At 42.7% G+C, this 16784-nt stretch overlaps 1 protein-coding gene across 3 annotated transcripts; it reads right to left on the bottom strand.

The window, feature by feature from the left end:
* Positions 1-1002: 1002 nt before the first annotated feature.
* On the bottom strand, positions 1003-16473 carry tlk2 (tousled-like kinase 2). 3 transcript variants are annotated; one of them, XM_074656212.1, is made up of 21 exons: positions 15934-16473; positions 13704-13786; positions 12127-12204; positions 11959-12028; positions 11832-11875; positions 11555-11653; positions 9901-10002; positions 9574-9666; positions 9269-9379; positions 8984-9120; positions 7746-7898; positions 7577-7643; positions 7368-7465; positions 7181-7262; positions 5672-5763; positions 5431-5520; positions 5095-5264; positions 4730-4868; positions 2891-3002; positions 2510-2617; positions 1003-2270 (listed from the first exon to the last, which is right to left on the bottom strand). In XM_074656212.1, the coding sequence occupies exons 2-21, from the start codon at positions 13782-13784 to the stop codon at positions 2097-2099; spliced, it is 2100 nt and encodes a 699-aa protein (XP_074512313.1). In that variant the 5' UTR covers positions 13785-13786; positions 15934-16473; the 3' UTR covers positions 1003-2096. The 3 variants fall into 3 exon arrangements, with proteins under 3 accessions (XP_074512313.1, XP_074512314.1, XP_074512315.1); XM_074656213.1 differs by lacking the exon at positions 15934-16473 and adding an exon at positions 15819-15887; XM_074656214.1 differs by lacking the exon at positions 11555-11653 and having other exon boundaries at positions 15934-16248.
* Positions 16474-16784: the final 311 nt, after the last annotated feature.

Raw genomic sequence — 16784 nt, 5'->3', positions numbered from 1 at the left:
ACGTCTTGAAGCTGTCGTTACCAACAAAGGCTTTTGTACAAAGTATTAAATAAATATCAGTAAGCGTGTTCAATACTTTTTCCCTGTGCCATTTCACATTATTACACATAACTTAATTTCTGAACTTATTTGTTTTGGTTTCTTTGTATGTATGGATCACTTGGGTTGTTACCAACATCTGGTGAAAATTGCATGTCAATAGCACCTTTGGAAATATATTTACTGAGAAAAATGGTGACGTGTTCAATACTTATTTTACCCGCTGTATTATATATCTGGGTTAGGAGCACCGCAGGATCCTCCAGGAGGAGCTGGGAAACGTTGGTATGTCTGGGCTACCTTGTTGCCACAACTACTCAGCCACAGTGGCAGAAAATGGAGGGAAGGATTGATTGATGGGACTGACAAAATCTGATGTATCCCAAACCATTAACATGTACAGTATGTGTCGAAAGAGCTATTTGGCGTCTATACAGAAAATCAATGATTGAGATCTGCTCCCAGAGTATGCGGGCAAATTATATTCAATTTGTGGCCGTTTATGAAGTTTCACATGCATACCTTATTGTGTCCAGACCAGTACTGGACTTCAGAATGAGAGACAGCATTCATCATGATGGTTTACTAACTTGGACTGCTGCACTACATTAACATTTGTATTAAACCATAAAGTGAGTCCTTTCTAAATCAACAGGCAACGTGGCATTACAGTCCAAGTTTACCGACTGCTTTCTGGCAATTAACGAGTTTGTTTCATTTACTCACTTCATTTAATATGAAGAATACAGCTCAATCCTAGCTAGGTGAGGCGGGATGCATCTCTAGAAGATATCTTTGATTTAGTCTGTAAACCAATTTTACTCTGAAAAGTGAAGTGAAAGTGAACTTAAGTGCAGACATAATACTCATGACTACAGTGCCAACTGTGTTCTAAATGGAGGTTATTCCTCTTAAGAAAGCGGTAATGGAAAAAACAGTCAGACAGAAGCCCAGAACAACAAACACATTTTAACCAATAGTATTTAATGGTTTATGCAACTCTCTGCTAAGGCCCAATCTCCCCCAACAGTACTATTAGGTAAACCAGTCCCTTGCATTTTATTGGCCAAAAATAAATTCAAACATACCTAAATAAATATGTGTTTATGGTAGGGGGTCAATCAAAACAATAACAGTTCTAATTAATAAAGGCAACTTGAAAAACACAACAGTTTTCTCCATAAAACTGGTTAAAATTGAAAAGTTTTTAAAAAAAATGTAAAAGGGGTCGTTTCTCAACGGCTTCCACTCCATATCAAGTAACACGACTCTAAAACCATTCATTATAAAAACGGAGGTGGAACACTGCCACCAGCTGGAAGTTATAAGCTTTGGTCACAGGAGTTTGACGAGGAGACGGGAGAGGGTGAGGGGAATAGTAGCTTCTGTCCCTCCTCGTCACAAACTATCTGGGTCTGGAATTTAAGCGGGGCAGGGGATCCCAGAACAGCGGGTTGGGTGACATAGTGCCATAGATAGTTAGGGTTCAATACAATAACAGGCCAGACTGGTTCTCTCCGTAGGTTCATTGAGATGAGAACAAACTAAATGTTTGAGCGTGGGGAGTTCAGATTACCTTGGACCAGGATGGCTCATGCATGGGTGTATGTGTGAGTGCGTATGGGTGTGAGACCGTCCGCAGTCCTTTCCATCTGGCCAAGCTGAAGCACCTCTATACTTCTTTTTATTTTCTCTTTTTTAAGCAGAAAAAGAACAAACCCAAACACAGAACCCCTCTTTTTCACCAACACAGTGCCAAACCTCGCCCCTTTACTGCGTGAGTCGTCCAGGGCTTTGACCCCCGGAACAATGCCACTATTGTGAGAAAAGGAGGACAGGTAGGCTGGGAGGGGTGGACATGAGAGGGATGAAGGGTGACATGGGTCTCCCTTTCCGAACCCATCCATGACGTCTCACCCACCCCTTGCTTGACCTGTTTCTCCTGGGCTCTTCATGGCAAGGTAGGATGCTGTTGGGAGGGGGGACACGGTATGGCGTCGCCCCCCCGCCCCACCACCCCTTCAAATGGTTCAGTCAGTCAGTTAAGGGGCGTGGGCTCAGTTTGAGGCGCTGCTGTTGGAGGAGCTGGATGTGGAGGCCACTGCCATGCCCGAGGTGCCCGAGGAGGCCACCGACTTGCGGATGTGGGGCATGAGGAAGGGGTCACTGGCCAGCTGGTGCACATCGATGCGGTCCTCCTTACGGTAGACTAGACAGCGCCTTATAAAGGCCTGGAGAAAGACAAAGTGAGATTGGAATGACTGAGCAAATAAAATCTAACAGCCTTTGCAATGTTTTGGTTGAAAGATAAGAATTTCCCAAATACATACATCAGAAAAAAAATCCCTCCTTTAACTATGCATGTGATTATGAGGAGTTACAGTATTAAGAGTGGAGGGTTTTGTGGGAGTTGAAGATGCACAGACATGATGATAGAAGAAACAAAAGCAGTAAGGGGAGAGTCCAGTACCTTAGCTTCAGGTGTGACTACTGGTTTAGGGGGAAACTGCACATCTGTTGCCTTCAGGATGGTGTTCTCCTGCAGGATGTCCTGCTGGGACTGGTTGTGGCCGAAGGGCTAAAGAGCAAAGACAAGGAGAAGAAGTGCTATTGAAACAAACATGAAACACATAAATTAAATAAATCTAGTGGATAGGAATAATTAAAGTGTGTTGGTGTTCAGTACACTGTCCAGAATAAAATGTTACTTAATCTTCTTTTGTCTTAAATTTTTATTTTTTTTTATATACAATTAAATTATTTGTAACCAAGGGAAGTTATCCCCATTGCATTTTACTGACTTTATAACTGACTTGTTGCAACATATTTTCTTCAGTGTGCGTCCTCCTACCTTGCGGCCATACAAACACTGGTAGAAAATGACTCCCACGGACCACACATCCACCTTGTTGGAGATTTTGGGTGGCTCCTTCCCAACCACAAAGCACTCTGGGGGCAGGTACCTAAAACAGAAAAGGTTATGTTAATATGAATCAGTTTCAACAGATGAAATAGTCATGACACAAAGACTGTGTAAGAGTCATTGTTGTCTAACATGATTTCAGCTCTCTGTTCCATATGAAGACATGAAGAAGTAAGAGAGTGAGAGTAATTTTAGTTAACACTATGTGATCCTCAATAAGTACCAGGTTGTGCGAGTTTAGCCGATCACAGGTCATTTCAGAGAGAGCGTTCCCATTAGCTATGCTCCGGCTGGTGAGCGGTGCTTGGTATTCCCTCAACTGATTCAAGGCCTATTGAAAGAGGCTTGGTCAAGCTTTATCAACATAATATCTTTGGGGTACAACACATGCGCAGTAAAATCTGGTCTGCACTCGCCGAAATTGAGTCAATCGCAACGCACGACCACAACTTCAGTTACACTGCGCATATGTAATACCCCATACCCCAAGACCCGTGTCCCAGCCTAACTTCAATAGGCCTTGAACTGATCTCAACATGGCTGCCGGGTCACAAACTCATTTTACAGCTAAACAGTACACTACAAGATGTTTCTGAAAACATTTGAGGTGAGAAATAGGCATTACAGTAACAGAATATTGATTCATATTTGATCAGCGCTGCCTAGTTTGACCATTTGATCGGAGTTTGTGAGTGATTGACAGCTGCTCAGAGACGGCAGACTCCAGCTCAGCTCTGATTGGTTGTTTTTTTTTGGACACCGAGGCACATGATTTTTTCAGATTACCTGTCTCATGCACTACTGTACTGTCAGAATATAGTGACCGATTTATAAAATTAACTTTTTTTAAAATCATATTTTCTCCAATTCTACCCACTGCAGTTTTAACGACATAAATACATCAACAAGCGCTTGAGCAACACTTCAACTGCATTTTGGCAACAACGTAGCTGGCCACGCTGCCCCTTTTGTTGATTTTGTCGCTCGTAGTGTGAACACAACATTAGCTCTGAACTCATCATCTGTTGCTGCTGCAATGAAATCCCTCGTGTGTGTGAGCCATTAAACTGTTTAGCCTGGAGTGCTGCTTCTGGCAAACTAGAGTCAATCCAGTGTGCTGTCAGACATAGAGCAGAGTCGTATACAGTATTGTTACTATGTGCCGAGTGTAAAACTCACTGCTGCAGCATTTTCCCAAGTGATCTGAAGGGAATTCCCTAACTTGTGTTTACAGATAATATATTAGTTATGGTATAAAAGAGTAGTTTGGCAGTGTGTAGCAACGTTAAAAGTGTTCCATTAGGAAGGCGTTGAAACCCAATAAAAAAAGGGGTTGGTCTTTCAAAACAATGATGTGATATGATTTGTTTTGCATTATAAGCTTTGCTGTACTGCTCTCTGGATGGATTTTTTCTACATTTCTTTACTGCTTCCATCATTGTTTATTGCTCGTGCACACCACTTTGCATGATGATTCTACAAAAGTATTATCAAGTCCGAAGTGTTTTAGCTTCCAACAGCCAATTTTGTTTTTTCCTTCTACAGCATAAAATGCCTCCACACAACAAAATGATGACTCTGACTATCTAACACACTGTGCTGTGGGAAAGCAGACGGGCACAGAGAAATATTTCAGCCCTGACTACCCAACATAAATTTGACCCTTGAGGACAAACGCTCAGTGGTAAAAATAAACAGCGACAATTTATTATATCCCAGATGGTGGCACCCCTGCGGCAGAGTGGCATCTTCCAGTGTAAATCTTACCAGTATGTCCCTGCTCCCTGTGACGTCAGCTCCATCCCGTCCACTGAGTTGTAGCTGTCATCGTCCATGATCTTCGACAGGCCGAAGTCTGTGATCTTGATCTCCCCGCAGGCGGTGCCATTCACCAGGAGGATGTTACCTGAGCAGGGTGAGGACAGGATTTACAGGCATGAAAGAGAAGGTCTGTGCAGTTCAGATTGCTATTCATCACTTTATATTCATCACTAATGTAGCTGCAGTGGTTAAAGTGGTTAATTTAACTGACAGTTTTACTGACTATTTAATTTGAAGTAGAACTGTGCCAAACTAAAACAAGATCATGCAAGCTCTTAGAGTTGAAGAGCCATTGTGGTGTGGAGACCCACCAGGTTTAAGGTCGTAGTGGATAATGGGCGGTCTGATCTCATTGAGGTACTTCAGGGCGTTGACAATCTGCATGATGATGGAGCGGCCCTCTTTCTCTGACATGAGCTTGTGCTGCTTCAGGTAGAAGTCCAAGTCATTGCCCTCGCAGTACTCCAGGACTGTGCAGAACCTGCTCCAAAATAAGGGAAAGGTATTTAACCACCTCAGCAGGATTTGGTACATCAAATCAAAACAAAGTTAATGCTCTACATATTGAGAACTGGCTCAAAATTAACTGCATAAACATGAGTATTCATTTTGGAAGGCACACATTTGTTTAAAGGGAAATGACTTACGAGTCAGTGTCAAGCGAAAAGTAGTCGTAGAGTTTAACTATTCGTGGGTGGTCCAGCTCTTTATGGATTCTATATTCTCTGCACGCGTGTCTGGAAAAAAAAGAGCATTTCCGACATTTACACCATTCATTTGAAATGTGGATATTACACACAGTGAGTTATTGAATGAGGAACAGAGCTGAATTCATAGCCCTTGTAAATATACTATATATTATTGCATTAAAAATTGAATAGCACTCACTTGTGATAATTTTCCTTCTTCTCGTCCCTCCAGTTCTTGTTTAACTGGTGGATTTTGACTGCAACATACCTTTGCTCTGTTAAGTCAAAGGCCTGGAAAAGAAATGTCTCATATTAGTTAGGAACTGCATTACTTGGCATTGCTTTTAGCTGCAGTGAGGTTCTTGCTTCACATTAAATGGCTGTGTTCATTCATCATTTTTATAGCAATGACAGCAGATTCTAGGAAGATTCTGGCAGTTTCTTCGAAATGTTTACGATGTCAACTTAGAGTAATGTAATGAAATACGCATCCTCAAATATTTTCCAAAGTATTTGCAGCACAGCCACTCCAGCCATTTTAAGAGGATGAGCAAGTTAGTTTTCACAAAAATCTCTGTCCTCAAAAATGACCACACTTTTGTAAGCAGTAGAAACCGGTATTTATTGCAAGGCTGTTGCATAAGATCGCAACAAATTGTGTACGAGTTTATGACATGGTACCAAATGTCTACGTTTGTAAAACAGTTGTAATAACGGAGTGATACTGCTGCCTTTTCTCTGTCTGATATACAGGATGTTTTGGCAAAGGTCTTCACTACACTATTTACAAAATAGAAAGTGGAATGTCTTTATAGTAGGGCTGGGCGATATGGCTTATAAATAATATCCTGATATTTTTAGGCTATATCGCGATATACAATATATATCGGACCTATAACCGATAAATTATAGAGAATTATTCAATTTCGACAGAGGGACAGAGCTTTCTAGCCTTTACGGCACTGGTTTAGTGGCCCAGGAATCTCAAGACCAACTGCATGTAAATCCTCTCACGTGATGCTACTCAACCAATCAAATATGTGCATGCATCCCGATAAGCATTGCGACTTGCGTCAGTGAGTGAGATACACACACGGGAGAGATGAGACAAGAACCAACAGTGAGAGAAATAAGTGCCATGCTCTAAAAAGAGAAAAGTAGACAGCTAAAACAGAGCTTTCTATCCAGAGTGGACAGACTCTTAAATGTTCATTCTTCTCAAAACCAGTATGTATGAGACCGTGGCGATTATTAAAAGCGGTGACGTCTTTTTTTGAAGTGGAGTCTGGCATCTTTCCATCACCTTTTCTGACCTCAACACGTATAAACTCGCTTTGGTGCTTCACTTCCTTCCCTCTCTCCAGTCTATGTCCTTGTTCCCTGCTGCCCTCTAGACACAAACACACATGCCCCGTACGCATATCCATGCTCGTACGCCACACACACTCGCCCAGGAGTGAAGTGTGTGAGAGGGAGAGAGCGACTGGAGAAGTGAAGCACCAAAGTGAGTCTCATGTCGGCAGCTTAATAAAAATGACAATATTTATAAAAGATGTTGCCGATATAGTCGTTTACTACATCCCACGTAGAACAAGCTGTATTACATAGATTATATTTGATATATCGCCCAAACCTACTTTATAATATAGTAATTATTATCAAAAAGAAGTGGTTCTGCCTCAACAGGGAAAGATGAAGTATCTCTCACCTTGTAAACTTCACTGAAACCTCCCCGTCCAAGTAAATAGAGTAGCAGGTACCGGTCATTTAGCGTAGGGTGATCTTTGAATCTGCACAGGGTAGAGAAACAATTCGATGTTATAAAGTTATTAAACAAAACATGGGCACATCAGTACAGACAAACTCGGAAAGTAGCATATAAGAAGAAATCGTACTGGGAATTATCCTCATTGTGGATCCTTTTCAGCTCACGAATGTGCAGGTTCCGAACTCGCTCCAACCTCTCCAGCTCGGCCTGGATCTCAGCCTCCTCCTGCAAAGGACGACAAAATAATATCAAAACTTGTGCAGTTAACAAAACAACTAAACAAAAAAAGATCACAATAAGCGTTGTCACCTAAAACAAAAACGCATCAGGCATTACCTTCTTAAGATGGCCTAGTCTTAGTTTAAAGATTTCCTCTTGCTCGTGGTACTCTGCCTGTGATAACCTGCAAGAACACAGAACAAACCTCAGTACAGCTTTGAATATGCACACAGGGTTAAACAGTTGGTATGAAAGAGAAGATAAGTAACAAACAAAAGCATCGTACGCTTCACTTTCTGTTCCATTGGTTTTGCTTTTGCGTTTGTTTTGCTCCAGGCTTGGAGGTGGAGTCTGGGCCATGGAAGGCGGCTTGCGTTTGGCCAGCAGCTTCCTTTGTCTTTCAATGTCCTCTCGCTGGGAATTGATCCTTTCTTGTTGTCTGAAAATAGATGAAACAATGCAATGACCTGTAGACCTGATGCATTTATCAGTTTGTGTATGATTTACTGGAAGTGCTCTGACTCCCTGGTCTGCATTCACACATTTAAGCATTTCATTTTACGAATCATGCAAATTATTCAGCATACAATGCCACAGTATGCGTTTTCTTACATTCATGTAAGACTTTACATATACTGTATATGATTGCTGCTAAAATGTGAAGATTTATTGTTTAATGCCTGGTTCAGACTACACAATATTTGTGTTAGTTACGATGATCAATATGTCAGATTAGGCGATTGAGTGTCATAAATTCTTGTTGTGACTTGGCCAAGGGACATGACAGACTACACGTCAGTCCCCGACCAATCATCAATGGTCATCTTTCACAACATGCGTGATGTCATCAGGAAGGAAGCTTGATGCTAATGGCAGAAGCTTACTCAACGGGTTGCAAAAGTGCCTCTCCTATTTCACGCCAGCTTTTTTCAATCTGTCGGGGTAGTCCCTCGAGGAAACATTAAAAAGGCTGGGGCATTCTTGCCATAGCTCCATAAATCTTTCCTCCATTTCACAATTCCACCTCACAGCACCAACATTGTTCCACTTCGCCATTTTTACAGTTGTGCGCGCCTGCGTGGGAAGTCAGGGCCAAGACGGTCACGTCGTGGAAGGCAAAAAAAACGGGACGTTGTGAGGCGTCCCAGACGTGGCGTTGGCTGTCGTCTACTATGATACACTACACGAGATAAAACGATCGATTGCCGCTCACGACACTCGTTGTCGTTCCCGATCAGAGCTGACACCCTATGATGGCCGTGTCGGCCTATAATCAGGCTGATATCTGTCTGGACAGTCTGAACCAGCCATAAGTTGAAAAAACAATTTTCACTTACATCAATATCTTCACAATATGAAACCGACTTGGGTCATACATTTCATATTAATATCACATATAGAGGAGGGTGTTGTTTTTTGTGGTTAGTGTGATTTTGCCACTTGAATTAGATATTACTTGAAGATGATAATAGGAAGAAAGTGTGAAAGGAGAAGCTAAAAGTTAAAAACATAGAAAGTCCTCACTTGATAAGGTTTTGGAAGGCATATCCATCCGTCCACTGCTCAGTGAAAGACGCTCCATGTCTCACTGTGGTGAAGTGGCCCAGTCGAAGCCTGTCCTGCATGCTTTTGTCCCGGCACGCCATCTTCTCCTGTTTGGACTAGAGGGAGGGCAGAGAAATACAGACATCAAACCATTGTTGTTGATTTGCATGTGGCTTAAATAAGGGCTTCTAAAACCCATAATGATCCATTCAGGTTGGAAACTAATAGTTTAAAATAAGTCACTGTGCTTTTAGACAAACATACTTTTTCAATCAGCAGCTTCTTGGACATGGTCACACACTTATTTAAGCGTTCCTTGTATCGTTCCAGCATCCTCTGCTGTTCATCAATCTGTCTCCTCAGATCACAGTTTGCCTGGAGCAGAACATACAAACGAGCAGGAAAAAGGTCAAGTAAAAAGAATGAACAAAATGTTAACTTGTTTACAGAAGGAATGTGTCAAGTCTAACATGCCTTGAGTGAAAAACAAAGACAGAGGACATTATATTCTCAAAACCATCGAAAATGGCAAGCAGACTAGCAGGGATGAAATGTAATGAGATTAGTACCCGCAGCAAATCGTCTATTCGGCCCTCCTTCTTCTCCAGGTCAGAGTTCTTGTTGTTCTCCATTGCTGTTAGTTTCTCTATAGTAAGGTCAGACTACAGGGTACAGTGAGCACAAAAACAGTGTTTATGTTAATGGTGGATCATTCTGGATAAGTGAAAAACGTAGCACAACAAGTAGTCCCATCTAACAAACTCTTCCAGTTGCTTATTGGCTTCCAGTTGCAAATGTATTGGTTTATATACCAATTAAATAACATCTGCCTTTTGAATTATAATAAGAGTGAAATGAGATAAACAGCCAGCCAGCCCTGATGGCATGTCAAGTACCTGTGTGGCTTTGTGGAGCATGTGAAGAGAAGTAGGCTTCAGTGAACACGTCGAGTGCTCTGTGTTGGCCGAGTTTACTGAGGAGGGGCTTCCCTGCTGCACCTGGGAGGCACAAACATTCATCTAATAAAAACATCACACAGACAGAGGGTGTCTTAATGTGTGAATTTCATCACATTAAAGACTTTATCGAGACCTGCAGCTGGCAGTCATGAGAAAACATGAGACCAATCTGGCGAAAGAAATTTGCATGAAAATTATGACCAGAGACTGCAGACACTCAAATGGACTAACTATCAGATGTACGTGAGACTGGGCTCAATTCTCACCGAAAAAACACTTAAAGTTCGGGTAAAGTAAAATCACAGATTTGTTTCAAAAATATTATACATGTTAGAAAAGTATTGCTAAAAACATGTGAAAAGATTGTGAACTATGTAGTATTGAATTGTGGAGTTAGACCGTTAAACTGTTTTTCACCATTTTTGTGTTTAGGATTTTTTGGCGTGATGACACACTGGAGTCATCCTTTGCATAAGCCCTTCCTTAACACTGTATAAAAACTGTAGCGCATAGCATCCGTGGTTCTCCCGCTCAATCACATCGGTGGGCCATCAAAAAAAGTTTTTACTGGCTGTCTGGCCCTGTCCGTCTCTTTACCGGCTGTGTGCCTGTCATTCGGGGTGCACATAAGAGCGTGCTGCATGCGTGTTGGCCAATCACAACCAAGTTACTTAAACTTGTGCTTCCGTCGTAGAATCCGCCGAGGCTTAATCCATCGCTACTGTTGTGGCTGTAAAGAGGTGGATATATTGTTTCGAGTGTCAGAACCCCCTGCGATATGACTCGTTTCACTATCAGAATTTGATAAATTTGGTCCGATAACATTAGAGAAGTCTAGGAAGTCGGCGGAAGTCTCACATTATGCAAAAGTAGCCGACCCGATGGGGCGCAAATGCCCTGAGCAGCAGCTGGCCAAACTGTTTGCTGCATGTCATTCCCATACTCTCTTTCCCCACATTTCCTGTCTCTCTCCACTAGCACAATCAAGTAAAAGCATCGAAATAATCTAAAAAATCCTTCCCAATCTGCAAAAATGAGATCGGCAACGAAAGGTGTAGTATATACTGTACAGAATCAACCCTCACCGACCCTCCGGTGACTCAAACATGTATGGCTTTACAAGTCCAATAAAGCTGCTGGATGGAGCATCCATTTATCAGGTCGTAGAGATGCACTTGAGAGAGGCTGGACCCGTCCCGCGATTGGACGTGATTTCAGCGTCTTCAGCGGACTCATCCCCAGCGTTTCAGAGTACAGAATACTATTTCTTCTAACGATTTTGAAACCTAATTTTATATACTTGGCGAATTTTTGTGAATGCGTGTGTCCATTTTCATTATATCATTTCTACAATATGTTCCACTTCATTATTGCTTTCCTTGGTTTTAGCTTTTGTAGGAACTTTGTACAAGTGTGTTTCTGTAATTAGAGGCCAAAGAGTGTTAACAGACCATATCAGATTCTTCCCACCTGTAAGCAAACTTGACCTACTGATGTTAATAACAAGCGTGGAAGAGAGAATGACAGGACAGAATGTTAAGAGATAAATTAAAAAAAAGCATGAGACAGATCATAGAGCAAACATGCTCACCGTGACAGGAGGGTTGGAAAGGGAGTGTTGTGGGGAAGAGCGGACCACTGGTGGAATTCCCCTGGCAGGGCTGGTACCAGGACCGCTACCTCCCGCAAACTGACAGACACGCAAAGAGAGAAGAAAGCAGTTCAATAGAAAGACCAAAATGGCTAAAAAAAAGGGGGGTTAGAAAGTAAGTATGAAAAATTAATACTGAAGCATTTTTAGAGGTGATGAGATTTGCTGGATACACACTCAGTACAACAAAGAAACTGAAAACTTTTATGGCACTCACCTCAAAATAATCACTAATTTTATGTCCTCTTGCACCTGCTTTGCCTAGAAGAGAGAAACAGGGAGTTCAGAGAGGGAGGCTGATATTTGGGACCCGTCATGAAAGGATTGCAGTGGAACAATCTTACCTTGGCTGCTGTCAAAGGGGTCTGCTTTCCGTTTTCTCACTCTCTGGTCATTTGCTTTTTTCTCAGGAGTCTGTGATGAAAATAGTGTAAATCAACCGCACATGTAATGTAGCAACAGAGAGAGATGGTTGGCATAAAACATCTTTTTCATTTGTAACAGAGACTAACCTCTAGCTCTTTGTCACTGAGCGATCCTACACTGCATAGACTCTGATTGGATGACTCATTTTGGTTCTGACCCGAGCCCTGTTAAAATGAGGAAAAAATACATCATAAATAAAGCACAAGAGCAATTAAATACAAAGATGCATAAAACATGCAAGAGATATATTCGGAGAAGTGTATCTTCAAAATGTGTGCACACGTGTACTTGTTGTGTATGCATGCACTTGTGAGAGAGAGCGCACACAGAGTTAGGAAACACAGAGTAAAAACTGAGGGAAGGGATGTGGAGGTTTGGCTTAATACCGTCACCATTAACTTCCCCCTGAATCCAGACCTGCATCAGCCCTAATGCCGGTTCCCTAGGTGATGCCTGTCAGTCAAATGAATCACACATCAAAATTCAGCAGGCACTGTCCAATCAGGGAGAGATACTTAGTCATTCAGAGCACACTAGAGCTCTCTCGCTGAACCCTCCTAAAATGGCTGAGCATTAGGCATGCTGCTGGGGATGTATTCCTCCCTCTGTCTGTCACCTTTAGATAATGTCATCCATTTTTCTCCTGTTCACCGTGGCCTTAACTGTTCTTTTCTTCTCTCTCTCTCTGGAGAAAGCCAGTGGAAGATGCTTTGCTTGATTTAAGAATGACAGATTGTTTTTTCCCCTTCCAGATATGCTGGTTGTTTGATCATACCTGTTCAAAAGGAAATGCACTTTTCAACATTTTTAGTAGCCCTCTCTGTTCCATTACCAAAAGGTGTGCTAGCCCTTTGTCCTCAAAGGATAACAATTTCCCTTTCTTGTATACCACCTCAGTGATGACAGAAAGAGCGGCAGTGCCACAGGGCTGTTCAAGGTCAAGAAAAAAACTCCAAGCTGCTCTGTGACATTGAAGGGCTTTTAGACCACCAACCCATATTTCTTCAGAGCCATTTGTTGACACACTTCTCTCTCACTCCCCCCCCATACACACATTGCATCTCTTGTCATACAGGGTGGCCGTGGCATGATGCCTTACTGAGAGCCGCCATTTTCTCTGCGGCAGCAGCCATGCCATGCTCTGGGCTCAGCTCTGCCTATGGCTGGCACAGGGCCCACTCCTGGCGCTGACTCCCGCTCCCTAACTGTTCCAAGATCACCTTCCACAAAGACAGCTCCATCCATGTAGCGAGCAAGAGGGTGGAAAGCGAAATGCTGCCTCCACTCACACCTGGTCAAGAACTATTTCTGCATTCCTCCTCTGCCTTCACTCTTCCTCCCCCTACCACCCCTGTCCTGTCTGTGGCCTTTTTGGCAGGCATCACCACTTGCATATGCAGCCTCTACATCATGAGCCAAGGAGAGATGCCATATCACACCAGCCAAAAAACACACACAGCTCAACCTTCTCCAGAGACAGACAAAGAAAAGGAGTGGGGCCAGGCTTGTCCAGGCCAAACGGCAGAATGATACTGAGGCGGAGTGAGACAAAGACAGGAAGAGATTCACAAAAATGTGTTATCAAGAAAATCTGTGATTATAAGCACTTTGACGGGAGAGAGTTCTCATGCTCCACGTCAGCGTCATCGGCTGTAACACAAACCTTAGCCACGCCGACCCCGGTGAAGCGAGCCTCCAACAGCTCTTGCCGCCGGGGGTCCAGGCTATGCAGTTCTTCCATCATGGCTGCAGAGACAAGAGCAGAGATTAAGGAAGGCGTTGTGGGGCCTGGTATATTCAAGTAGGAGTGACGGATCACTGTTTCAAAAGGCATTGGTTGTGATGAGTCATGGCTGTTTTTAGCTATATGGATGTGGAAAATTCCTGTTCTGAGTCATCAATAAGCCTGACAATGTTTTCCACTATCATGTGTGTTCAGCAAGCACCAGCCATGCAACTTGCAGTAAACTACTCACAGCACTAAAAATGCATACAAATAAAGCCGATAAGGGATACTATATCTATATATGCATCAAACACTTTACACCAGATGTGAAGAGTCATTGCCTGCAAAATGATAGCATCATGTGATAACACCCTGGCATTATAGGCCTAAGTTACATGGCACTGGAGTTATGAAAGGTCACTTATGGAGGGACTTGCCAAATATACTCACAGCAATGGAAAAGGCCACAATAGACAATAAGTGCCCAGCTTGCTAGCCTGTGCAAAGGTTAAGTTGCACGCCCAACTCTCTACGTCTGTCTGTTATCTATAACTTGCATACATTAAATGAATAGAGTAAACCATTTGAGGGATAACACAACAGTCCTTATTCTTATGTACTCAGAATTGGGTTTGTTGGCTCAGCTTATCCATAATAATAATAATAATAATAATAATATGAAACATCCATCAGTTAAAGATCAGTGAGGCAGCTAGTTAATATTTGATAAATGAGCTGACAAACTGTAATTGTCTAAAATATATTAATTATTTATTTTTTTTTATATTTTTGAGAGTTACAAGTTCTTTTAACATGGTCATGGAGCATATATACTGTATATTTGTATTGTGGGGGTTCCTATGCAGAGGGTAGTTTAGTTTATTTATTGACTACACTGAGGGCGTTTTATATTTTAATTATGTATTTATTTATTGTGTTGAGTTCAATGTGCTACTTATTTTGTTCTGTAATTACCTTGTGCCTTTTCTACCTTTTTTCTTTTCTTAAGCTGACTCGGTGTAAACGGATCAGAATTCACATGTATTTATATTATTTATACTTATATTCGGAGCAAATGGCAAATACAACTCTTGAATCTTGAATCTTGAATCTTGAAGAAGCCCATCACTCAGCTAGCTAGCACAGCCACCTGAGAGCTAACGGTTAGCGGTGGCTAGCGGTAGCTAGCTAGTAGCATTAGCTAAACGTTAGATCTGATTTAGTCGAGTAACGTGACGTTAAGTTAAACAAAACAAGGCAATTCATGTTGGACAAATAACAAGTTATCTGATTAGATAAGGACTCAAGAAAACAAAACTGACGTTACTGTTCAAAAACAATAAATGACTGTACAAACACACGTAAAAGAAAGCATGTTAGCTAACAGGCTGGCTAGTTAGCCAACAGGCTAGCATCAGTTAGCTAACAGGCTAGCATCAGTTAGCTAACAGGCTAGCATCAGTTAGCTAACAATGCTAATGTTAGTTAGCCAACAGGCTAGCATCAGTTAGCCAACAGGCTAGCATCAGTTAGCCAACAGGCTAGCATCAGTTAGCCAACAGGCTAGCATCAGTTAGCCAACAGGCTAGCATCAGTTAGCCAACAGGCTAGCATCAGTTAGCTAACAATGCTAACGTTAGTTAGCCAGCATGCTAATGTTAGTTAGCCAACATGCTAGCCAACATGCTAGCGTCAGTTAGCCAACATGCTAACGTCAGTTAGCCAACATGCTAACGTCAGTTAGCCAACATGCTAACGTCAGTTAGCCAACATGCTAACGTCAGTTAGCCAACATGCTAACGTCAGTTAGCCAACATGCTAACGTCAGTTAGCCAACATGCTAACGTCAGTTAGCCAACATGCTAACGTCAGTTAGCCAGCATGCTAACGTCAGTTAGCCAACATGCTAACGTCAGTTAGCCAACATGCTAACGTCAGTTAGCCAACATGCTAATGTTAGTTAGCCAACATGCTAATGTTAGTTAGCCAACACGCTAGCATCAGTTAGTTAGCCAACACGTTAGCATCAGTTAGCCAACCTGCTAGCGTTACCTGTCAGAAGAGAAGCATCCTCTCGGGTCTGTGTTGTCAGGTGCTGCTGGACTCACCGTAAAGACACACCTGTACAGGTATATTCTGTTGTTCGTCAATCTAACTAGATACTTACTGCAGTTCAATGTGTCCTCAGTCCTCCGGAGGGGGGCCTGTTAATGAGGGTTAATACCCCTGGACCTGAACCCGTCCCCGCTGTCCCCCTGGTGGTGCTCGGCTCCGCAGCAGACCCTCCCTGGCTCCACTAGGCCGCATCCACAGCCGCGACCCTCGCGTACCTGACAGTTCACGATGCGGGCGGTGTAGCTGGAGGTAGACGACGGTGACGGTGACGGTTGGTTCCCTCTGGAGGAGGCCTCGACAGCTCCGGGTAGGTAACCCAAACCCGCCTCACTGTGTGCTCCTTTAGACGGAGGGGATCCCCATCACACCCCTCTCTCTAGAGGACCATACCGTGTCTATATGTGTCGGGTATCTTCGTCCCACACACAATGGCGACCCCTCGAGATGTTGCGTCTTTCCACCAGGTGTAAATCTTTATAAACTAGCACTAGTTACCCCCCTACATATATCTCTCTCTTTTTCTCCGGGTCGATCACAACAAAGTTCCAGTCTCTCCCTCCTCCTCCTCCTCTTCCTCCAGTCGCCTGCAGGGAAGAAGAAGAATCTGTGTTTCGGAAGTTGTTGCTGTTTCAGTTGAATCCGGATCGATTCGGTTCGGTTCTCATGTTTTTTTTTTTTTTACAATGTAAACAATAATCTGTAAAATCTCATATTTTCTCGTGAGATTGTTCCAAGTAATTTTTCACCTTCCTTCAGTCCATCAGCCTGCCCCCAAATATCTCTCTTGTGTGTGTGCACCAATGACAAAATCCCTCTACACACAATACCATTTAACAGCGCCCACCCAGCCTACCACCAACATGATGATCACTTATCAGGAAAGTTCCCATGATGGTTCACACC

Source organism: Sebastes fasciatus, chromosome 13 (assembly GCF_043250625.1).
Source record: "Sebastes fasciatus isolate fSebFas1 chromosome 13, fSebFas1.pri, whole genome shotgun sequence".
NCBI classification, from domain to species: domain Eukaryota; kingdom Metazoa; phylum Chordata; class Actinopteri; order Perciformes; family Sebastidae; genus Sebastes; species Sebastes fasciatus.
This window is presented reverse-complemented; position numbering and strand designations above follow the sequence as displayed.

What these genes read in the sequence shown, in the direction of transcription:
- tlk2 (XM_074656212.1), bottom strand. Translation starts at nt 13,784, where the DNA reads ATGATGGAAGAACTGCATAGCCTGGACCCCCGGCGGCAAGAGCTGTTG. An exon ending in CCCCTTTGACAGCAGCCAAG is followed by an intron (nt 11,876 to 11,958) that starts GTAAGATTGTTC and finishes TCTCTCTTCTAG; the next exon opens with GCAAAGCAGGTGCAAGAGGA. An exon ending in AATGGAACAGAAAGTGAAGC is followed by an intron (nt 7,644 to 7,745) that starts GTACGATGCTTT and finishes GTGTTCTTGCAG; the next exon opens with GTTATCACAGGCAGAGTACC.